A 26040-nucleotide genomic window follows, 5' to 3' on the forward strand; every position below is an offset into this window, starting at 1 on the left:
CAGTATGTGCTACTGTGAAAATTGGCATAATATAATTTTGCCAGCACACCATTTCCAACCATGTGAGGCTATACATATGTAGAAATAAAACATTTATATATATTCCATATTATTACCAGCAAGATAGGTAAAGGAAATTGTAAACTTACAGAATATTATTTTGCTATAGATTGGGGTTGGCAAGTTACAACCCCAGGCCAAATCTGGCCCTCCACCTGTATTTGTAAATAACGTTTAATTGTCACACAGCCATGCAGACATACTGTCTGTGGCTCCTTTTGTGCTACAATAGCGGACCTGACTACAGAGACTGTAAAGCCTACAAAGCCTTGAATATCTACTATGTGACCTTTTATGAAAAAAAGTTGTTTGTCCCTGCTCTAGATAATCAACAATATTCTAAATGCCAGACTTCATGTAATATAGTTCTTGTATTATGTTTAATCTCTCCAAATGACTCAAAAGGAATTTTATTTACTATTCCAACTGACTATCCTAGTTCATACTAGAACAGATTAGAGCAATTAACTATTAACATTTAAGACAGTGATTTTCAAACTTTTTTTTTTTTTTTTCCCCAATCAAGGGTCCTTTTTACTGCTGTTCCTATCCCCAACTCTCTCATGTTTTGGAGGACTAAATGTACAAAACAGCATTTAGTAAATGCTCTAGATTGTTGACGGTCAACTTAGCAATATCCCTGCATTAGGGAAAAGCTGGAATGACATTTCTAGAATCTCTTTCCAGTAAGGTTTCAGATTAAATGCTGCCTATGAGATGCTCTTCTATGTGACTGAGAAGGTGGGAGGAAGCAAAGCCATTATTCCCCAACTTGAGCATGAATGACTGAAGTTGGTGGGATTTTATCCTTGGTTTTCAGGTGTCCTCCTGACAATCCCTCCCTTTCTTGTTGCAGGAAGCTGAGACTTTGGTGGCACTTCCCTGAGACCTCTGCCTGTATTTCCAGATTTCCTCAAAGTGGTCCTCAGTTCTTCCCTTCTTCTGCGTCTAGCACCAGTGAAAACTTCTAATTCCCTGACTGAAACTTTTGCTCTAAACACCTCGAGTGGCTTCTGTGTTTTTGACCAAAGCTTTCCCAAGTAATATAACTAGATGTTAAAATTTCAGTTTCAGTTTTGACTGAAGTTCTAGGACTAGAGTTGTCATATTTCAAAATGAGATGTCAGGTCACCTGGGGCTGACTTATGGGGAGATGGGTGAAGACTCTAGAGTCCTCAGTCGCTTGAGGGTATAAAAGTGTTAAAGCTGGAGAGGTTGGACAGCTAGAGATAAGAATATTTTTTGGTACAGAGATGTGCTAAGGGTGCTTGCTATGCCCATGAGAAAGGGTGTGGTTCACTCTCCTCAAGACTAGGCGTCTTGGAGAGCTTAACATGCATCCCCACCAATTAACCTAAAGAAAATTGCTCAGGTAACACCAGCCTCTCTTAACCTTTTACACACACATTGTGCACATATACACACATGCAACAGGCACACATATTCATTCAACAATGAAACAGTAAAACAATGGGGTGATCAAGAATCATTTCAATTTGTGGGACCTAAAAATTGAAACAATTGAACTCATGGAGACAGAGAGTAGAAGGATGGTTACCAGAGGCTGGGAAGGGTAGTGGAAGGGTTGGGGATGGGGAGGTGGGGATATTTAATGGGTACAAAAAATAGGAAGCATGAATAAGACTTAGTATTTGATAGTACAACAGATTGACTATAGTCAATAATAATTTAATTTAATAATCAATAATAATTTAATAGTCAATAATAATTTAATTGTACATTTAAAAATAACTGAAAGAATATAACTCGATTGTAACACAAAGGATAAATGCTTGAGGGGATGGATACCTCATTTTACATGATGTGATTATTATGTATTACACGCCTATGTCAAAACATGTTATGTACCCCATAACACACCTATGATATACTAAAAAAGTTAAAATAAAAAAAAATTGTTTCAGTATCTTACTTACCCACTTAACTATTTATTGAATATTGTATTTTATCCTTGAGACTTATACTCCCCAATTATGATAACTAGTTGGATTTTCATTATCATAGATCTTTTTTGTTTCTTTCTCTAGTTCCTTGATGCTTTGAGGTTATAACTATAACCTCAACTTGATTGACAGTCATAACTACTAAAAAATATCTTAGGTTGCTTTATAAACTTACCTTGGAAAGATAACTCTTTTTGATTCTAAGTATGCCTCTAGGCACTTCTGAATTTGGTCAAGTAATGCATTATTGTTTTGAAAAGTTTCCAGAAGTCCTGTTCATTAAAAAAAAAAAAAGTATTGGTAAAACTGTGTTAAAATCAAATTGTTTTCTGAAAAAAAAAATATCACTTTAAAATGTAATCAATTTATGAATCTTCTCCCTAGAAGACTATTTAATAAAGCTCTCATAAAAATATGTTTTGAGTTATCCAAATCTAAAGTTAAAACGAGTCACGGAATTGCAAAGGCAATAAAAAAATTACAATCATATCATCAGCAAACGCTGACAGTTTGACTCCTCGTTTACCAATCTGGATGTCTAGACAGTAACTGCTGTCTTCAAGAGACTCACCTAACACATAAGGACTCACATAAAGTTAAGGTAAAGGGGTGGAAAAAGATATTCCATGCAAATGGACATCAAAAGTGGGCAGGAATAGCTATTCTTATTTAAGACAAAACAAATTTTTAAGCAACAACAGTTAAAAAAGACAAAGAAGGATATCATATAAAGATAAAAGGACTTTTCCAACAAGAAAATATCACAGTTCTAAATATATATGCACCTAAAACTGGAGTTCTCAAATTTATAAATTTATAAAACAATTAATACCAGACCTTAGAAATGAGATAGACAGCAACACAATAATAGTGGGGGACTTCAATACTCCACTGACAGCACTAGACAGGTCATCAAGCCTGAAAGTCAACAAAGAAACAACTTAAACTATACCCTAGAACAAATGGACTCAACAGATATTTACAGAACATTCTACCCAACAAATGCAGAATATACATTCTATTCATCAGTACAGAATAGTCTCCAAAATAGGCCATATGATAAGCCACAAAACAAGTCCTAATAAATTTAAGAAAATCAAAATTATAGCAAGTACTCTCTCAGACCACAATGGAATAAAATTGGAAATCAACTCCAAAAGGAATCCTCAAAACCATACAAATACATGAAAATAAATAACCCTAAAGACTCATCCAAAAAGCTCCTAGAGCTGATCAATGAATTCAGCAAAATTTCAGGATACAAAATTAATGTACACAAATCAGTAGCTCTGCTATACACTAACAGTGACCAAGTTGAAAATCAAATTAAGAACTCAACCCCTTTTACAATAGATGCAAAAAAAAAAAGCTGCAAAAAAAAAATTACTTAGAAATACACCTAACCAAGGAGGTGAAAGACCTCTACAAAGAAAACTACAAAACTCTGCTGAAAAAAATCATACAACACAGACAAATGGAAACACATCCTATGCTCATGAATGGGTAGAATCAATATTGTGAAAATGACCATACTGCCATAAGCAATCTATAAACTCAATGCAATTGTCATAAAAATAACACCATAATTCTTCACAGAGTTAGAAAAAAAAATTCTAAATTTCACATGGAACCAAAAAAAGAGCCCACATAGCCAAAGCATGATTAAGCAAAAAGAACAAATCTTGAGGCATCACATTACCTGACTTTAAACTACACTACAAGGCCATAGTCACCAAAACAGTAGGGTACTGGTATAAAAATAGGCACATAGGCCAATGGAACAGAATAGAGAATCTGGAAATAAAGCAAAATACTTATAGCCATCTGATCTTCGACAAAGAAAACAAAAACATAAAGTGGGGAAAGGACACCCTATTCAACAAATGGTGCTGGGATAACTGGCAAGCCACATGTAGAAGAACGAAACTGGATCTTCATCTCTCACCTAAAAATCAAATCAAGATGGATCAAAGACTGAAATCTAAGACCTGAAACCATAACAATTCTGGAAGATAATATTGGAAAACCCCTCTTGACATTGGCTTAGGCAAAAACTTCATGACCAAAACCCAAAAGCAAATGCAACAAAAACAGAGATAAATAGATGGGACTTAAACTAAAAAGCTTCTGCGTAGCAAAAGAAACAATAAGCAGAGTAAACAGACAACTCACGGAGTGGGAGAAAATCTTCACAATCTGGACCTCTGGCAAAGGACTAATATCCAGAGCCTGCAAGGAACTCAAACAAATCAGCAAGAAAAAAACAAACAATCTCTTCAAAAAGTGAGCTAAGGATGTGAATAGACAATTCTCAAAAGAAGGTATACAAATGGCCTACAAACATGAAAACTGCTCAACACCACTAATGATCAGGGAAATGCAAATCAAAACCACAATGCGATACCACCCTCCTCCTTCAAGAATGGCTATAATAAAAAAATAATAGATGTTGGTGTAGATGTGGTGGAAAGGGAATACTTTTACACCGCTGGTAGGAACGTAAACTAAGACAACCACTATGGAAAACAGTGTAGTGAATCCTTAAATAACTAAAAAGTAGATCTACCATTTGATCCAGCAATCCCATTACTGGGTATCTACCCAGAAGAAAAGAAGTCATTATATAAAAAAGATTCTTGTGCACACATATTTATAACAGCACAATTTACAATTGCAAAAATATGGAACCAGCCCCAATGCCCATCAATCAATGACTGGATAAAGAAAATGTGTCTAGATATACCATGGCATACTACCTCAGCCATAAAAAGGAATGAGATAATGGCATTTGCAGCAACCTGGATTGATTTGGAGACCATTATTCCAAGTGAATGGAATGGAAAACCAAGCATCATATGTTCTTACTCATAAGTGGGAGTTAAGCTATGAGGACACAAAAGTGTAAGAATGATACAATGGACTTAGGCAAGTGGGGGAAAGGATGGGAGGGAGCTGAGGGATAAAAGGATAAAAGACTACACACTGGGTACAGTGTACACTGCTTGGGTGGTGAGTGCACCAAAATTTCAGAAATCACCACTAAAGAACTTATTCATAGAACCATATGCCACCCGTTTCCCCAAAACCTATTGAAATAAAAATAAATAAATAAATAAATAAAATGCAATGGCAGTGGTATGGTCTTTTCAATAAAAGGTACCAAGTTAACTGAAAAATAAAGAGATAATTTTAAGTAAAAGTAAAATATACTGTTAAGATTTTAAAAGCTTTGGTATTATTTGATAAAGGAAAGTTCTATTACTTTAAAATGGGGGGGAATTGACTAAGAACTTTAACTATTACCTTTAATAATAATATCAAGTATTTACCAAGTATGAACAAGTATATTTAATATGAAACATTTTTAGCTGGTGTATCCCACTTTTGGGGGGCTAGGAGAACAAAACCAAAGCCAAGCAGTTGCCTTCTCCTTGACTCTCCAAACCAAGCCAGTCTCTATACCTACTCACTGTCTGTCACTTTCTTACTGGCATCTTTTCTGTATCCTCTGCCATCTTTAAATGCCAAAATTGTGGTGATAGGATACTATTTCTTTATCACTAAACTACAGCTCCTTAAGGAATAAGATCCATGTCTTGTTTATCTTTGTAGTTTTGGTGTTTATCATAGTAGCTGGTGTCCCCACCTGCCCAAGAATCAAATCCACAGTCTTGATCATGGTTTCCAAGACTCTATGTAATCAATGACCCAGTCTGATGCCCAGTCCCCCACCTAAACACTCTTGCCTCTCTTGCTTCACCTCCTAAGCCCTTCTTCTGCATTCCACTTCAGTTTGCATTGGCTTCCTTGCAAACAATTGGGCATGTGAAGCATGCACTCACTTTGGGAGCCTTGCCTTTAATCTTCCCTCCTCCTTTAACAATGTTCCCTTTGATCACATACATGACTCACTCCCTCATTCCTGCAGGTTTCTGCTCAAAAGTCACTTTATCCAAAAAGCCTTCTGTCACACACACACACACACACACACACACACACACACACACACACACACTCTCTCTCTCTCTCTCTCTTTCTCACACCCATTTACCCTACTTTATTTTTCTTCATAGCTTTATCATTCCCTGAAATGATCTATACAAGTCTCTATTCTTATATTACATCCTTAGGAGCAGATATATTTTTGAATCAGATTTTTTTTCATTTCAGAAGTTATATTTTATAACAAGTCTAGTAGGGCCTGGGACAGCACTCTGTAATCTAACATATTAGTTTTCACAGCAAAATGTTTCAACCTGACAAGTGAGTGCAGTAGACAGAATAATGGCCCCCTAGAGATGTTCATGTCCTAATCCCCCAAACCTGTGAATATGTTAGTATACATGGAAAAGAACTTTGCTGATGTGATTAAGTTAAGGATCATGGATGGAGAGACTGTCCTGGATCATCTGGTGGACTGATTGATCATACATGGGCCATTACAAGCAGAAGGCAGGAAGGTCAGAGGCTGATAAGGAGATATAATGACATAAACAGAGGCCAGTGTGCTGAGATTACAGGCTGGAAGAAGACCATGAGCCAAGGCATGTTGGTCGCCTTGAAAAGACCCAAAGAGTTTTCAATTCTATTATTCCACATAACATTTCTTTTCCATTTCTGTCTTATGTCAGAGTTTTGGGGGAAAGGGTGCAGCCCAGAAAACTGCAGGGAAGCTGTCTGAGGATATTTACCAGGATGGGCCACGTGCTGCTATTTCCTGAACAACAGGCAAGCTTGCCAAGGCTTTTACTTTAAGCATAAAGTTCAACAGCCACATATGTGCACCCTGAAAGACTCTGATTCCACATCCACAGAAATGGAACTTATTAAAACACATTTCAACCTTGAGACTAGAAATGCAATAAGTGGTAATATTTTGAACTAGTTTTGATGAATTCATTAAAAATAAGGTGCGGACATTTTTGTGGCTATAAATCTGTGGAGGAGCTTTAACAGAATACGTCAACCGAAGGCAAATATTTGTCTCATTGTCAAAATTCTGAGATGAAAACATCACTGATACACTGAAGCAACATCCCCAAATCAGAAAAACAGCAAAAATAGACAGATTCTCCTTTTCCAAAACTATAAACTAAGCTAAGAAATAATAATAAAAAAGTCCAGTGTTCCATTGACATTGCTTAGCAAGTGTGTCAGATGCAAGGATTCCTATTTGTCCATACTGACTAGAATCAAGGGTTGAATGGACCACATGTTATTAGGTTCCCAGAGAAACATTTTAGGTGATTGTAGTCTTTTTGCTTGTTTGGAATTTTGTTTCATACCTGGCTGAGTAGCGGCTCGAAGAGCATTAGGCAGCCGATTCACCTTTCTCATGATTTCTTTCCACGACTTGTCCACCTGAAGGAACATCTTGGACTCTGCAGGCAATTGCCTCTGAATATCTGGAGCACTGAAAATACTTTCTAGGTAGAGCCAGTTTCTTTGGCAGGTCAGCCACTCTTCCTAGGAGAAAAATATGGACATTGTCAAATTTTAATTCCCCAATTAAAAACATGTGGTTACAGTAAAAATCATGACACAGGGAATCACTGTATCTTTTTCCTTGAGGGTCGTGTTATGACTCCTCACAGGTCGTTTGAAATTAAATTCCTTACAAGGTCCAAGATTCACCTTAGTCTGATTTCATCCCACTGTCTACTGAGCAGAGTTCTAATGGGTCTTCCATGTGGTTACCAGAATGGTTCCAGAGAAACATGATTAAAATTACTCACAGGAGAGATTCAGGGGGCAGCATGATGCTTACGCAAGGAGATGTGAAGGGAAAAGGAAAGTCTGGTGACCATTTTCAAACATAAACAAGATTTTCATGAAAAAAAGGTTGTTTTTTTTCTTTTATCTCAATCATGTGTTAATTCTTCCTTCACCTTTCTTTAAATAATGAAAATTAAAAAAAAAAACCCCTGCTCATGACAGCATACGTGGTAAATATAGAAGACTGGAAGACGAAAATCATGCATTCCCTCTGCTTTTAGACAAGTCACTGTTAATAAAAGAAATCAGAAATACAGGGTCAGAAATTAAATGTCCATAGATCTCACCTGTCCTCTGTGCCTCCTGCTATTACTGCATGTGTGCGCCCAAAATCCATGAGAGAGTTCCTCACTTCTCACTCTAGGTTTGAGAGTAAGCCCAAATGTCACAACCACTTCCTGGTTTGTCTTAGGTCTCACACTTTCCAAGCAATTCATTCTCTGGGGGGTCTTCACTATTCAGCTTAGGTTTCTTTCAGGGACCTTCTATGAAAATGTCCCCTTTGACTTTGATCTGTAGTCCCTCCCTTCACAGGGCTCAGCCATCAGTCCAGGAGGCTGGACAGGACTCAGACAATGTGGTTGGTTGAAGAAGATGAATTTCTGAGAAAGTTCTCTTTGAAACAAAGTTGGCACAAGTTATCTTTTCCCTCTTACTGCCTTTATTATTTCATAGATAACTTCTCATATTAGAATGTCTAGAAACCTAAACATAATTAAGTCAAGCTAAATATCTGAAGTCTAAGAAAGAGATTGGATGGGAACAAAGTGAGATTAGTGTAAGTGGGTTTTTTGTTTTGCTATGGGACAATCAAAGGTGGAAAAAAATCAAAAGGGCATGTGCACCACAAGGAGAGATTCCAAGGAGACTTCAAGCAACAATGAGCATTCTTCCAGTAAATATAAAGTCGTTGTAGCAAGACTCATAAGGTGGCCCCCAAGATGTGGCATTCACATTCCTGTGTAATCCTCTCCCCTTAAGTGTGGGTGCCATCTGTGACTTGTTCCCAGGCATATGGGATGTGGCAAAGGTAACAGAATGTACATAATTGTGTTTATGTTATATAAGACTGTAATAGTCATCTTGCTAGGATCTTTTTCTTCCTTGCTAGATTGATGCAGCCAATGGTCATGGTCACATAAAGAAAAAAATGTGGGCAACATCTAGGAGCTGAGGATGGCCTCCAGCTGAGAGCCAGCAAGAGATTGAAGCCCTTAGCCCAAGAATTCCCAGAAAATTAATTCTGCCAACAACTGAGTGAGCTTGGAAGTGGATCATTCCTCGGTTAAACTTCTGATGAGAACCCAGTCTGGCTGACATCTTAATTGCAACCTTGTTAGACCCTGAGCAAGAGGCCTCAGTTAAACCATGCCTGAACTCCTGAGCCACAGAAACTGTGAGATAACAAAGGTATTGCTTAAGTTTGTAGTATTTGTTTCACAGCAAAATGATAATACAGGCATGCTTTGTTTTATTGTGCTTTTATTGTACTTTACTGCACTTTGCAGATACTGCAGTTTTTATAAATTGAAGTTTTGTGGGAACCCTGCATCAAAAAGTTAATTCATGCCATTTTTCCAACAACATGTGCTTACTCTGTCTCTGGGTCACATTTTGATAATTCTTGCAATATTAAAAATATTATTATTAAACATTATTATTATTATATATGTTATGGTGATCTGTGATCAGTAATCTTTGATGTTATGATTATAATTGTTTTGGGGTGCCATGAACCATGCTTATATAAGATGGCAAACTTAATTGATAAGTATTATCTATGTTCTGTCTGCTCCACTGACTGGCTGTTCCCCTGTTCCCCTATCTCATTTCTTCTCCTCACTGCCCCCTGTCATTCCCTGAGACACAACAATATTGAAATTAGGCCAATTAATAACACTACAATGGCCTTTAAGTGTCCAAGTGAAAGGAACAGTCACATGTCTCTCAATTTAAATCAAAAGTTAGAAATGATTAAACTTAGTTAAGAAGGCATGTCAAAAGCCAAGATAGGCCAAAAGCTTAGCCTCTTGCACGGAACAATTAAGACAGTTGTGAATGCAAAGGAAAAGTTCTTGAAGGAAATTAAAAATGCAACTTCAGTGAAGACACAAATGATAAAAAGCCAAAACCCTATTTCTGATTTGGAGAAAGTTTGAGTGGTTTGAATAGAAGATCAAACCAACCATAACATTCCCTTAAGCTAAAGCCTAGTCTGAGGCAAGACTCTAACTGTTTTCAATTTTAAAAAGGCTAAGAGAGGTGAGGAAGCTGTGGAAGTAAAGTTTGAAGGTAGCAGAGGTTGATTCATGAGATTGAAAGAAGCTATCGCTGTAACATAAAAGTGCAAGGTGAAGCAGCAAGTGCTGATGAAGCTGCAGCAAGTTATCCAGAGGATTTAGCTAAGATCATTGATGAAGGTGGCTACTCTCAACAACAGGTTTTCAATGAAGACAAAATAGCCTTCTATTAGAAGAAGATGCCATGTAGGACTTTTATAGCTAATGAAGATAAGTCAATGCCTGGCTTCAAAGATTCAAAGGACAGGCTGACTCATGTTAGGGATAAATGCAGCTGGTGACTTTGAGTTAAAACCAATGCTCATTTACCATTCAAAAAATCTCAAGGCCCTTAAGAATTATGCCAAATCTACTCTGCCTGTGCTCTAAAAATGAAACAACAAAGCCTGTGTGACAGCACATCTGTTTACAGCATGATTTTACTGAATATTTTAAGCCTACTGTTGAGACCTACTGCTCAGAAGAAAAGGCTTCTTTCAAAATACTACTGTTCATTGACAATGGACCTGGTAACCCAAGAGCTCTTACGAAGATGTACAAGGAGATTTACATTGTTTTCACGCCTGCTAACACAACATCCATTCTGCAGCCCATGGATTAAGGAGTACTTTCAACTTGAAAATCTTATTATTTAAGAAATACATTTTGTAAGGCTATATCTGCCACAGATAGTAATTCCTCTGATGGATCTGGGAAAAGTGAATTAAAAAACCCTCTGGAAAGGAGTCACCATTCTAGATGCCACTGAAAATATTTGTCATTCATGGGAGGAGGTCAAAATATCAACACTAATAGGAGTTTGGAAGAAGTTGACCCCAACCCTCATAGGTGACTTTGAGGGATTCAAGACTTCAGTGGAGGAAACAACAGCAGATGTGGTGGAAATAGCAGGAGAACTAGAATTAGAAGTGGAGCCTGAAGATGTAACTGAATTGCTGCAATCTCATGATAAAATTTGAACAGATGAGGACTCACTTCTTATGGATGAGCAAAGAAAGTGGTTTCTTGAGATGGAATCTACTCCTGGGGAAAATGCTATAAACATTGTTGAAATGACAACAAAGGATTTAGGATATTACATAAACATAGCTGATAAAGCAGAAGTAGGGCTTGAGAACACTGACTCCAATTTTGAAAGAAGTTCTGTCATGGGTAAAATGCTATAAAATATTACATGCTACAAAGATTTTTTTTTAATAGAAGGAAGAGTCGATGAATGTGGCAAACTTCATTGTTGTCTTATTTTAGGAAATTGCCACAGCACCCCCAACCTTCAGCAGCCACCCATCAACATTGAGGCAAGATCTTCCACCAGCCAAAAGATGATGAGTCACTGAAGGCTCAGATAATCATTAGCATTTTTTAGCAATATAGTATTGCACACTTAATGGACTACAGTACAGTATAAACATAACTTTTTAAAAAATAATTTCAACTTATATTTTAGATTCAGGGGTTACATGTGCAGGTTTGTTAAATGGGTATGCTGTGTAATGCCGAGGTTTGAGGTATGAATGATCTTGTCATTCAGAGAGTGAGCATAGTATCCAATAGGTAGTTTTTCCACCCTTGCACCCTTCCTCTCTCCCCTCTTTAGTAGTCTCCAGTGGCTATTGTTTCTATCTTTGTGTCCATGTATTCCCAATTCAACATAACTTTTATATGTTCTTTGAAACAAAAAAATTCATGTGGCAAAATTTCTTTATTGCAACGTTTGGGTTATCATGGTGGTTTGGAACCAAATCTACAATATGATTGAAGTATACCTATGCAAGGGCGATGGTAAAATCATTAAGCTGTGTAATTATGTAAAGAAGAGCTCAATACTTGTGCATTTCCCTTACATTCTAAACACAATAACATGTCCACAATTAAAACTTACATTTTATTTCTTTTTTTTTAATTATTATTATACTTTAAGTTCTAGGGTACATGCGCATAACGTGCAGGTTTGTTACATATGTATACTTGTGCCATGTTGCTGTGCTGCACCCATCAACTCATCAGCACCCATCAAGTCGTCATTTACATCAGGTATAACTCCCAATGCATTCCCTCCTCCCTCCCCCCTCCCCATGATAGGCCCCGGTGTGTGATGTTCCCCTTCCCGAGTCCAAGTGATCTCATTGTTCAGTTCCCACCTATGAGTGAGAACATGCGGTGTTTGGTTTTCTGTTCTTGCGATAGTTTGCTAAGAATGATGGTTTCCAGCTGCATCCAGGTCCCTACGAAGGACACAAATTCATCCTTTTTTATGGCTGCATAGTATTCCATGGTGTATATGTGCCACATTTTCTTAATCCAGTCTGTCACTGATGGACATTTGGGTTGATTCTAAGTCTTTGCTATTGTGAATAGTGCCACAATAAACATCCGTGTGCATGTGTCTTTATAGCAGCATGATTTATAATCCTTTGGGTATATACCCAGTAATGGGATGGCTGGGTCATATGGTACATCTAGTTCTAGATCCTTGAGGAATCGCCATACTGTTTTCCATAATGGTTGAACTAGTTTACAATCCCACCAACAGTGTAAAAGCGTTCCTATTTCTCCACATCCTCTCCAGCACCTGTTGTCTCCTGACTTTTTAATGATCGCCATTCTAACTGGTGTGAGATGGTATCTCATTGTGGTTTTGATTTGCATTTCTCTGATGGCCAGTGATGATGAGCATTTTTTCATGTGTCTGTTGGCTGTATGAATGTCTTCTTTTGAGAAATGTCTGTTCATATCCTTTGCCCACTTTTTGATGGGGTTGTTTGTTTTTTTCTTGTAAATTTGTTTGAGTTCTTTGTAGGTTCTGGATATTAGCCCTTTGTCAGATGAGTAGATTGCAAAAATTTTCTCCCATTCTGTAGGTTGCCTGTTCACTCTGATGGTAGTTTCTTTTGCTGTGCAGAAGCTCTTTAGTTTAATGAGATCCCATTTGTCAATTTTGGCTTTTGCTGCCGTTGCTTTTGGTGTTTTAGACATGAAGTCTTTGCCCATGCCTATGTCCTGAATGGTACTACCTAGGTTTTCCTCTAGGGTTTTTATGGTAATAGGTCTAACATTTAAGTCTCTAATCCATCTTGAATTAATTTTCGTATAAGGAGTAAGGAAAGGATCCAGTTTCAGCTTTCTACTTATGGCTAGCCAATTTTCCCAGCACAATTTATTAAATAGGAAATTCTTTCCTCATTTCTTGTTTTTCTCAGGTTTGTCAAAGATCAGATGGCTGTAGATGTGTGGTATTATTTCTGAGGACTCTGTTCTGTTCCATTGGTCTATATCTCTGTTTTGGTACCAGTACCATGCTGTTTTGGTTACTGTAGCCTTGTAGTATAGTTTGAAGTCAGGTGGCGTGATGCCTCCAGCTTTGTTCTTTTGACTTAGGATTGTCTTGGAGATGCGGGTTCTTTTTTGGTTCCATATGAACATTAAAGCAGTTTTTTCCACTTCTGTGAAGAAACTCGTTGGTAGCTTGATGGGGATGGCATTGAATCTATAAATAACCTTGGGCAGTATGGCCATTTTCACGATATTGATTCTTCCTATCCATGAGCATGGCATGTTCTTCCATTTGTTTGTGTCCTCTTTTATTTCACTGAGCAGTGGTTTGTAGTTCTCCCTGAAGAGGTCCTTTACATCCCTTGTAAGTTGGATTCCTAGGTATTTTATTCTCTTTGAAGCAATTGTGAATGGAAGTTCATTCATGATTTGGCTCTCTGTTTGTCTGTTACTGGTGTATACGAATGCTTGTGATTTTTGCATATTAATTTTGTATCCTGAGACTTTGCTGAAGTTGCTTATCAGCTTAAGGAGATTTTGTGCTGAGACAATGGGATTTTCTAAATATACAATCATGTCATCTGCAAAGAGGGACAATTTGACTTCTTCTTTTCCTAACTGAATACCCTTGATTTCTTTCTCTTGTCTGATTGCCCTACCCAGAACTTCCAACACTATGTTGAATAGGAGTGGTGAGAGAGGGCATCCCTGTCTTGTGCCAGTTTTCAAAGGGAATTTTTCCAGTTTTTGCCCATTCAGTATGATATTGGCTGTGGGTTTGTCATAAATAGCTCTTATTATTTTGAGGTACGTTCCATCAATACCGAATTTATTGAGCGTTTGTAGCATGAAGGGCTGTTGAATTTTGTCAAAAGCCTTTTCTGCATCTATTGAGATAATCATGTGGTTCTTGTCTTTGGTTCTGTTTATATGCGGGATTATGTTTATTGATTTGTGAATGTTGAACCAGCCTTGCATCCCAGGGATGAAGCCCACTTGATCATGGTGGATAAGCCTTTTGAAGTGCTGCGGAATCCAGTTAGCCAGTATTTTATTGAGGATTTTTGCATCGATGTTCATCAGGGATATTCGTCTAAAATTCTCTTTTTTTGTTGTGTCTCTGCCAGGCTTTGGTATCAGGATGATGTTGGCCTCATAAAATGAGTTAGGGAGGATTCCCTCTTTTTCTATTGATTGGAATAGTTTCAGAAGGAATGGTACCAGCTCCTCCTTGTACCTCTGGTAGAATTCAGCTGTGAATCCATCTGGTCCTGGACTTTTTTTGGTTGGTAGGCTATTAATTATTGCCTCAATTTCAGAGCCTGCTATTGGTCTATTCAGGGATTCAACTTCTTCCTGGTTTAGTCTTGGAAGAGTGTACGTGTCCAGGAAATTATCCATTTCTTCTAGATTTTCTAGTTTATTTGCATAGAGGTGTTTATAGTATTCTCTAATGGTAGTTTGTATTTCTGTGGGGTTGGTGGTGATATCCCCTTTATCATTTTTTATTGTGTCTATTTGATTCTTCTCTCTTTTCTTCTTTATTAGTCTTGCTAGCAGTCTGTCAATTTTGTTGATCTTTTCAAAAAACCAACTCCTGGATTCATTGATTTTTTGGAGGGTTTTTTGTGTCTCTATCTCCTTGCGTTCGGCTCTGATCTTGGTTATTTCTTGCCTTCTGCTAGCTTTTGAATGCATTTGCTCTTGCTTCTCTAGTTCTTTTAATTGTGATGTTAGAGTGTCAATTTTAGATCTTTCCTCCTTTCTCTTGTGGGCATTTAGTGCTATAAATTTCCCTCTACACACTGCTTTAAATGTGTCCCAGAGATTCTGGTATGTTGTGTCTTTGTTCTCATTGGTTTCAAAGAACATCTTTATTTCTGCCTTCATTTCATTGTGTACCCAGTAGTCATTCAGGAGCAGGTTGTTCAGTTTCCATGTAGTTGAGCGGTTTTGATTGAGTTTCTTAGTCCTGAGTTGTAGTTTGATTGCACTGTGGTCTGCGAGACAGTTTGTTACAATTTCTGTTCTTGTACATTTGCTGAGGAGTGCTTTACTTCCAATTATGTGGTCAATTTTGGAATAAGTGCGATGTGGTGCTGAGAAGAATGTATATTCTGTTGATTTGGGGTGAGAGGTCTATAGATGTCTATTAGGTCTGCTTGCTGCAGAGATGAGTTCAATTCCTGGATATCCTTGTTAACTTTCTGTCTCGTTGATCTGTCTAATGTTGACAGTGGAGTGTTGAAGTCTCCCATTATTATTGTATGGGAGTCTAAGTCTCTTTGTAAGTCTCTAAGGACTTGCTTTATGAATCTGGGTGCTCCTGTATTGGGTGCATATATATTTAGGATAGTTAGCTCATCCTGTTGAATTGATCCTTTTACCATTATGTAATGGCCTTCTTTGTCTCTTTTGATCTTTGATGGTTTAAAGTCTGTTTTATCAGAGACTAGTATTGCAATCCCTGCTTTTTTTTTGTTCTCCATTTGCTTGGTAAATCTTCCTCCATCCCTTTATTTTGAGCCTATGTATGTCTCTGCGTGTGAGATGGGTCTCCTGAATACAGCAGACTGATGGGTCTTGACTCTTTATCCAGTTTGCCAGTCTGTGTCTTTTAATTGGAGCATTTAGTCCATTTACATTTAAGGTTAATATTGTTATGTGTGAACTTGATCCTGCCATTATGATATTAACTGGTTATTTTGCTCGTAAGTTGATGCAGTTCTTCCTAGCCTCGATGGTCTTTACATTTTGGCATTTTTTTGCAATGGCTGGTACCGGTTGTTCCTTTCCATGTTTAGTGCTTCCTTCTGGGTCTCTTGTAAGGCAGGCCTAGTGGTGACAAAATCTCTCAGCATTTGCTTATCTGTAAAGGATTTTATTTCTCCTTCACTTATGAAACTTAGTTTGGCTGGATATGAAATTCTGGGTTGAAAATTCTTTTCTTTAAGAATGTTGAATATTGGCCCCCACTCTCTTTTGGCTTGTAGAGTTTCTTACGAGAGATCTGCTGTTAGTCTGATGGGCTTCCCTTTGTGGGTAACCCGACCTTTCTCTCTGGCTGCCCTTAAGAGTTTTTCCTTCCTTTCAACTTTGGAGAATCTGGCAATTATGTGTCTTGGAGTTGCTCTTCTCGAGGAGTATCTTTGTGGCATTCTCTGTATTTCCTGGATTTGAATGTTGGCCTGCCCTACTAGGTTGGGGAAGTTCTCCTGGATGATATCCTGAAGAGTGTTTTCCAACTTGGTTCCATTTTCCCCCTCACTTTCAGGCACCCCAATCAGACGTAGATTTGGTCTTTTTACATAATCCCATACTTCTTGCAGGCTTTGTTCATTTCTTCTTCTTCTTTTTTCTTTTGGTTTCTCTTCTCGCTTCATTTCGTTCATTTGATCCTCAATCGCTGATACTCTTTCTTCCAGTTGATTGAGTCAGTTACTGAAGCTTGTGCATTTGTCACATATTTTCGTGTCATGGTTTTCATCTCTTTCATTTCATTTATGACCTTCTCTGCATTAATTACTCTAGCCATCAGTTCTTCCACTTTTTTTTCAAGATTTTTAGTTTCTTTGCACTGGGTACATAATTCCTCCTTTAGCTCTGAGAAGTTTGATGGACTGAAGCCTTCTTCTCTCATCTAGTCAAAGTTATTCTCCGTCAAGCTTTGATCCATTGCTGGCGATGAGTTGCGCTCCTTTGCCGGGGGAGATGCGCTCTTATTTTTTGAATTTCCAGCTTTTCTGCCCTGGTTTTTTCCCATCTTTGTGGTTTTATCTGCCTCTGGTCTTTGATGATGATGGTGACGTACTGATGGGGTTTTGGTGTAGGTGTCCTTCCTGTTTGATAGTTTTCCTTCTAACAGTCAGGACCCTCAGCTGTAGGTCTGTTGGAGATTACTTGAGGTCCACTCCAGACCCCGTTTGCCTGGGTATTAGCAGCAGAGGCTGCAGAAGATAGAATATTGCTGAACAGCGATTGTATCTGTCTGATTCTTGCTTTGGAGGCTTCCTCTCAGGGATGTACTCCACCCTGTGAGGTGTGGGGTGTCAGACTGCCCCTAGTGGGGGATGTCTCCCAGTTAGGCTACTCAGGGGTCAGGGACTCACTCGAGCAGGCAGTCTGTCCCTTCTCAGAACTCAACCTCCATGTTGGGAGATCCACTGCTCTCTTCAAAGCTGTCAGACAGAGTCGTTTGCATCTGCAGAGGTTTCTGCTGCTTTTGTGGTTGTTTACTGTGCCCTGTCCCTAGAGGTGGAGTCTACAGAGACAGGCAGGTTTCCTTGAGCTGCTGTGAGCTCCACCCAGTTCGAGCTTCCCAGCGGCTTTGTTTACCTACTTAAGCCTCAGCAATGGTGGGTGCCCCTCCCCCAGCCTCGCTGCTGCCTTGCCGCGAGATTGCAGACTGCTGTGCTAGCAATGAGGGAGGCTCCGTGGGCGTGGGACCCTCCTGGCCAGGTGTGGGAATAATCTCCTGGTGTGCCTGTTTGCTTAAAGCGCAGTATTGGGGTGGGAGTTACCCAATTTTCCAGGTGTTGTGTGTCTCAGTTCCCTTGGCTAGGAAAACGGATTCCCTTTCCCCTTGCGCTTCCCAGGTGTGGCGATGCCTCGCCCTGCTTCAGCTCTCGCTGTTCGGGCTGCAGCAGCTGACCAGCACCGATTGTCTGGCACTCCCTAGTGAGATTAACCCAGTACCTCAGTTGAAAATGCAGAAATCATCGGTCTTCTGTGTCGTTCGCCCTAGGAGTTGGAGACTGGAGCTGTTCCTATTTGGCCATCTTGCTCTGCCCCAAAACTTACATTTTAAAACCATATAGTATTTAAATAATGAAACAAATAATTCCTAAGGTCCTTGTGACTCTCCAATTCTCTGAGTGTATGAATCGAAATTATTCTTACTCACCAGTGTCTGATTAAATAAAGCAAGTTGTTTTTGCCATTCATCCACTCGAGTTTTCAGTGGACCAACGTAACGTGATGAGGCAAGGGTTGCAACATTGATGGTGCTATCATCAAGAAGGACCTTTAAAGGAAGGGGAAGAAAACACATGCAGCACCAAGTATTTGCACTTTCAGTACTATTTCAGATACATAATCCCAAGTGTCTACTTAAAGGTCAACTCTTTGAATTAATAGCTTAGTCCCTCCTACTGTTTCCTACTCATCAATTTTCCCTCATTATTCACATCCTTGTGGCACCACGATGTTCTTTCAAAGGTCAGCTAGGACTTCTGATTGCCAAATTTCTGCTGTTCCTATAATTAACAATGGCACGAGTTTTTGTTTGAGTTGACACTCTTCTCCTCTCTCTGCTCACTATTAGGTAACTTTTACCTTCTTAACACAATTTGATCACCCGGGCTTGCCTTTGTTTCTCAAAATATCATATACTGGCAAAATTAGCTGTCTTCTGTCCAATGAATTATCACTTTCTGTCAATTATCTCAAGGAAGAGAGAACTGAACTCATTCATATCAAGCTCTGAATGGTTATACACAGTTTCTCCTCTACCTCCCTCCCCTACTACTCCCCTTTATACAACAGCATCTCTCACGAAGCATGTGAATTTTAAAAAATGTGTCTGTTAATCTGAAAGATTTAATGGTCCATTTCAATAATAAGCCTTTTGAGAGTAGAACCCTCACTACAGTTAGCCTAAACTTACTGACCTCTTTGAGTCTGCTCTCCCATCCCCTGCGCAGAGTGATGTCTGGTCTTGCTCTTTCAACCTACACCTGGAAAAGCTATTTTATCTCTAATTCCGGCCTGGATACACCCTATTAGGCCAGGGCTTTGCCTTTTAAGTTGGGCTATGTGACCCAGCTCCCTTTGCTAAACAAATGCGCCTTCAAATTTTAAATGATAAAGACTATTCCAAACACATGAGTTAGATTTATTTTCTTCTGTGGTTGACAGAGTATGGCCATTGTCTCCTAATTCCAATAAGTTCAAGTGAACTTAGCCTTTTAGTGTGCTATAAACATGAAATGCTCATTCAGGTTTCTTTGCCTTATTTACAGGGTTTGAAGTGCCCTTTATTTTTTTTCTACGTCTATTAAATCCCATCTAATATTTAAGATCCAGCTTGTTATGACTGGTCTAGGAAGAATGCTGTGATCACTTCAGCTGTAACTGGTCTCCTTGTTTTTGTAAGTTCCTCAATAGTTACCAACTACAGGTTGTAACTCTTACATATATATGCAATTTTTAACGCTTTGTTAAATATTTCATGTACAAGCATTCATGTTAATTATTTGTATTCATTTTGCTTTCCCAATTAGATTTTTCTTATTAAGTGACTCTCATATTTTATTCCCTCATCATAATCTCTCACAGAAGATTTAAGACTAGGTGTGACTGGGATCTTTACCATAAGCTTTCAATAACCTAGTCACCCACCTGTATGTCATCTGTGCCGCCCAGTATAAACACATCTTTGGAGTCACGGTGAGGCAGAATGACAAATTCAGTTGTTTTCCAAGAGTCCTCCACCTTAGAAATAATTCAAGTCTTAGGATATCTGAATTCAGTGTGCTTAGATACTCAATAAAGCATGTGAAATGAAATAAGTAAAAACTTCATAATTATCCCATTTTCCTCCTTATTGCCCTTTAAAATGCTTTTTTTTTTTTTTTTTTTTTTGAGAAGGAGTATCGCTCTGTTGCCCAGGCTGGAGTGCAGTGGCGCAATCTCGGCTCACTGCAAGCTCCGCCTCCCGAGTTCACACCATTCTTCCGCCTCAGCCTCCTGAGTAGCTGGGACTACAGGCACCCGCCACCACACCTGGCTAATTTTTTTTTAAAAATTTTTTATTTTTAGTAGAGATGAGGTTTCACCATGTTAGCCAGGATGGTCTTGATTGCCTGACCTCGTGATCCGCCCACCTCGGCCTCCCAAAGTGCTGGGATTATAGGCGTGAGCCACCACTCCTGGCCTGCCCTTTAAAATTCTTAAAATCTTCTTCTTGGATAAATGACACTAATTTGCTTAATTTTATTTGATTGACATTAACACATATGCTTTGACAGAAAAAAAATTCTTTTTATGCAGAGGGTTAGTAGATGTGTATATATTTTTAGTGTAAGGAGATAGTATCATAACTGGGAAAATCTTAATGTCTTTTGAAGCATTTAACAGATTTCTCTGGTAGTTTTGGAGATAATTTATTTGGGTTTAAAAGATCTTTCTTGGGATATGGTTTCTTATATAAGCATGCACATTTCAAACCTTGTAGCCATCAAGTTCCTATGTGCTATAGGATAAGCAGAAGGAGGAGATTTTTAGAGGTGAAAACAGTTATACCTGTTGTAAGGAAACAACAGAGGGATGACTGATAATGAGAGAGTGAAAGCTGCAACGTTGAAAAATCCATCCAGATCACCAAATGTTGAATCTGAAAACTTTCACATTCCCTAATTATATATAGATAAATATATATTACAGATTTACCTTTTTAAGAATTGCTTCTAAGGCAGCTTCTCCAGAAGCCTGTCCAGATATGTCCTGGATTTCTTGACCAAAGTCAAAAACATGCAACTCGGAGAGCCTCTCCAAGGTTAATGGAATTTCAGTATCCACTAGAGTGGCATCAACTGTTTGTTCAATAGCTGCCCAATGTCTTGCCTTCAAAGTCGGGTTTCTCAAGTCAATGATAACTGGAAGCTGAAAAGCAAACACTCTCAGAGACATGATGCTTTTTATCTTAAAAATATAACCCAAAGGTTCTGGTTTCAATTTATGCATGTAGAGAGCTGGAAAGAGCACCACTTACCCTCTTTCCACAAAGCAAAATCTGGACGACTGCAAATTAATGGCTCTAATTGAGCCTATTAGTATACATGTGTAACCAACCTGCACGTTATGCACATGTACCCTAGAACTTAAAGTATAATTAAAAAAAAGAAAAAAAAACCAAGAGTGCAGGGTGGAACCAACTCAAAATTTGGAGAGAGATTGATACTGACAGGTTTCTCCACAAGGAGAAACAACAACTGAAAAATTTCCTACCTGGGGCAGATTCCTTGGGATGACATACAAACTATTAAGAAGATTTGGCTAAATTTTAAAAATAGAGTGCTAAATATTAACTGTGGGGTAGAATGAGAATGGAAAGTCTCTGAGCCTACAAATACAATGGAGATTGACAGTGAAGACTGAAAGGACTCCTGAGAAAGCTTTTCTTATGATGCTGGCTTGGGGAGGGAAACAGTGGCCATTGTAGTAGCTCCAAAAAATTCATCTGCCTTAGCTCCCTTGTGGAAAAAAACCCTTGATCTACAGGGAAAAGAGCAACAAACTGTGCTACCTTAAGGCACTAGTGATAACTCATTGACGATATCTTCCTATAACTGGAGAAATAGAACACGCAAAAAAAACAATTTACCCTTGGGGGAGGGACAGAAATAAATGCTAGGCTCAGCACTACAGTTGGAAAAGGGGGAGGAGCACCTGCGATAGGAATTCTGAGAACAAGAGCTGGAGTGCCTCGTAAGATAAAGGTTTTATGAGAACATGAGGGAATGTTCCTTCTCACCTCTGCCACCAGGTTAACAAATATTGAGTAAAAATAGCAGTGGGATACAGAGTGGAAAGCTGCCAGTGACAGATTCTCAGTGAGTACAACACAAAGGGAAGACCCAAGGTCAGGGGAAAATAGAAATTGAGAAAATAACCTTTGGTAAACCAGCCCAACCCTAAATTCAAGGTATCACTAGAAAAATTTGAAGCCTGTGGTGCCTGAGGGTAACCATAGCAACATCAACCCTTAAACCTAGCCCAATTCCTAATTAGATTTAATGCAACATGTCACACAAAAATCCAAGTAGAAGAAGAGGCATGCTCATTTCCAAGCATAAATATTATTTGCTTTGGTATTTACTGTACTATATAAGATACCTGACTTTAAACAAAAAATTAAGATGCATGTGAAAAGGCAAGAAAAACCACACATCTAAGAGGCAAAACAATAATCAGATCCAGAAATGACACATATGTTGGAAGTAGATAATTTAAAATAACTATGATTAATACGTTAAAGGTTCTAAAGGAAAAGTTAGATAACAAGCAAAATCAGTTGGGAAATGTCAACAGAGAGATGGAAAGTACAATTACAAATCGAACAAAAACGCTAGAAATAAAAAAAGAGGTAAGAGATAAAGAATGCCTGTAAAGGGTTTAACACAGCCAAGGAATTAATGAACTTGAAGATAAATGAGTATAAATTCAAGAAACTGACACACAGAAAAAAGAGGGAAAAGAAAAAATAAAAACAAAACGGAGCATCCAAGACCTGTGGGACAATGTCAAACAGCCTAAAGTACATACCATAGAAATCATAGAAGGAGAAGAGAGAGAGAAAACAGATCAGAAGAAATGTTTGAAAAATAACAGCTGCAAAATTTTTCAAAATTAAAAACAAACACCAAATCACAGATCCAAGAAACTCAGAGAACATCAAGTAAAATAAATTTGAACAGTAAACAATAACCCATGCACACTTAGGCATACTCTATTCCTAACTGATGAGAATCAAGATAAAGAGAAAATCTTGAAGGTAGTCAGACCAAAAAAAAAAAAAAAAAAAAAAAAAAAAAAAAAGACATATTATCTACAGAACAATGAAAATTTAAAACTACAGCAGACTGCTTGTCCAAAATCATGCAAACAAGAAAAGAATACCTCCAAATTACTGAAGGAAAAACAGAAACAAAAACTGTTGACTCAGAATTATATACACAGTGAAAATATCATTCAAAACTAAAGGATAAAGACTTCCTCAAAATAAAAACCGAGGAAATTAATTGTTAGCATACATACTTGATAAGAAATATTAAAGGATATTCTTTAGGCAGAATGAGCATGTTATGAGTCAGAAACTTAGATCCGCACAAAGCAATGAAGAACATTGGAAATGGAATACTGGTAAAGTGAAATTCATTTTCTTTCTTATTTTTATTGCTCTAAAAGATAACTGTCTGGAGCAAAAATAGTAAAAATAAGTTATATTTATAGTATACGTAAATATAGACATAACAACATCAGCACAAAGAATGTGTGGAGGAATTAATTAGGTGTGTACTATTATAAGGTCTTTACAGTACATGTGAAATAGTAAAATACTTGATTTGGGTTAATTATAAATCTATATTTTAAGCTTAGGATAACAATTTTAAACAATTTTATACAAAATTGTGTCTAAAAATTATTGAAAAAGTGGTATGAATGATAATTTCAGTGAGAAGATAAAATGGAATAATAAAATATGCAATTAAATTAAAAGGCGCAAAAAGAGAAAAAAAGAAAGAACAAATAAAATAAATAAAACAGCTAGCAAGATGGTAGATTTAATCCAACTATATAAATAATGACTTTTAAATGTGAGTGGACTACACACACCTGTTAAGGGACTAAGAATGTCAGACTGGATAAAAAAATAGGAATCAATTCTATGCTATCTAAATAAATATATTCTAAATATAAAAACACAGACAAGTTAAAAGTAAAAAATGCAGAAAGCCATGTCACACAAACACTAAAAGAAAGCTGAACTAGCTATATTCATTTCAGACAATGTAAATGTTAGAACAAGGAATCTTATCAGAGATAAAGAGAGACAATTTATAAATGATGAAAGGGTCAATTCCTCAAAAAGAAGTAACTATACTAAATGTGTACACATCCAACAACACAATATCAAAATAAATGAAGCACCACTATCTTGAGGTGGCAGTATCATCATAAAGTTATTCACCCATTCATTCAAACCCTCATTTATATCAGAATGAATTCATGGATATTTATTTTATAATGGGTTATAATACAATACTACATTTTTTTTTTGCCTCAAATTATTATGGCTTTGGCCATTAAGACTTCCTTGCCCTTTTGATATTCTCTCATCATTTTGTTTTTTGAGCCCTTTCTTACTTTCCAGCACCTCAAGATGCTCCAGGTTCATCTTGCATATTTCCTGACCCATCCATATACTCAGACATTTCTACAAGGATTCCTTATAGTATTATCAAGTAACAATATTATTATAGTATAATAATAATACAGTATAATAATATTATAGTATATTAATAATAATATAGTATTATTATTCCTTATAGTATTAAAAATGAAAATCTGGGCCAGGCAAGGTGGTTCACATCTGTAATCCCAGCACTTTGGGAGGCCGAGGCGGGTGGATCCCAAGGTCAGGAGATCGAGACCATCCTGGCTAACATGGTGAAACCCCGTCTCTACTAAAAATACAAAAAATTAGCTGGGCGTGGTGGTGGGCGCCTGTAGTCCCAGCTACTCGGGAGGCTGAGGCAGGAGAATGGCGTGAATGCGGGAGGTGGAGCTTGCAGTGAGCAGAGATTACACTGCCCCTGCACTCCAGCCTGGGCGACAGAGCAAGACTCCATATCAAAAAAAAAAAAAAAAAAAAAGAAAGAAAAGAAAAGAAAAGAAAATCTGTATACAAATTATGCTCATCGCTACTGGGGTGTCCATGCTTTTAGGAGGTGGAACATAAATTTCCACCCCTTAAGTATGGCTGTGCATAGTAACTTCCTTTCAAAGAATACAGTATGGAAAGGGCAGTAGTAACTGTACAGTTAAGACAAATGCTACTTCAACCATGTGGTCAAGCTGAACACCATCAGTGAAAAGTCATGTTGACAGCATGTATTTTGGATATGAGGCGATGAAAATGATACTTTACCTGTCTTGTCTTCTTTGTAAGAATCTATAATTCCAGTGTAATTATGAGAAAAACAGCAAACAAATCCAAATTGAAGTATATTATATAAACTACTTGACTAGTACTTTTCAAAATGATCAAGGTCATGAAAAACAAGGACAGTTTGAGAAACTGTCACAGTCTAGTAGAGCCTAAGAAGACATGACAACCAAATGTCATGTTTTATTATAGATGAAATCTTGGGACAGAAAAAGAAAAGGATGTTAGGTAAAAACTAAGACAATTCAGATAAAGCATGGACTTTAGTTAATAATAATGGATTGATATTGGTACATTAGTGGTGACAAGTGTATTATACTAATTAATGTAACATGTTAATAAAAGAAACAGAATGTGGAGTAAATGGGAACCCTTGGTATATTGTTATAACTTTTCTATGAATCTGAAACTATTCTAAAATAAAAGTATATTTAAAAAATAAATGCATAAACAGATAGAATGGAAAGGAGAATTACGTAAATCCACAATCATAGTTAGAGAGTTCAACACTCCTCTCTGAGTCACTAACAGAACAAGCAGGCAGAAAATCAGCAAGGGTATAGATGATCTGAACACCACCGCCAAGCAAGTCTACCTAATTAACACTTGTAGAATGATCGCTGAGCAACAGCGGAATGCACATTCTTCTCAATGCATATGGAAGATTCACCAAAATTGACCATATTCTGGGATATAAAACAAACCTTACAAAATTTAAAAGGACAGAAATCATAAAACTATGTTTTTGGACCATAAGAGAGTTTTATAGATATTGAGAAGCTAAATATAAAATAGATATGGAAAGGCAAAGGAATTAGAATTGACAAAACAACTGTAAAAAGGAAGAACAAAATTGGAGGATTAAGACTACTCGATTTCAAGACTTACTAGCTATCATGATTAAGAAAGTGTGCTATTGATGTAAGAATAGACTTATAGA

At 37.6% G+C, this 26040-nt stretch overlaps 1 protein-coding gene across 3 annotated transcripts in view; it reads right to left on the reverse strand.

Moving 5' to 3' along the window:
* Positions 1-26040, reverse strand: part of DNAH6 (dynein axonemal heavy chain 6) — a 368310-nt gene that overhangs the window by 200035 nt on the left and 142235 nt on the right. For all 3 annotated transcript variants that reach the window (XM_050754693.1, XM_050754695.1, XM_050754692.1), the window contains exons 19-23: positions 20822-21034; positions 19772-19864; positions 18276-18395; positions 7310-7490; positions 2200-2296 (exon numbers count right to left, since the gene is read on the reverse strand). In XM_050754693.1, the coding sequence (XP_050610650.1) occupies positions 2200-2296; positions 7310-7490; positions 18276-18395; positions 19772-19864; positions 20822-21034 (704 nt within the window). The remainder of the gene's footprint in view (positions 1-2199; positions 2297-7309; positions 7491-18275; positions 18396-19771; positions 19865-20821; positions 21035-26040) is intronic.

The sequence above is a fragment of the Macaca thibetana genome, chromosome 13, assembly GCF_024542745.1.
Source record: "Macaca thibetana thibetana isolate TM-01 chromosome 13, ASM2454274v1, whole genome shotgun sequence".
Classification (NCBI taxonomy): Eukaryota; Metazoa; Chordata; class Mammalia; order Primates; family Cercopithecidae; genus Macaca; species Macaca thibetana.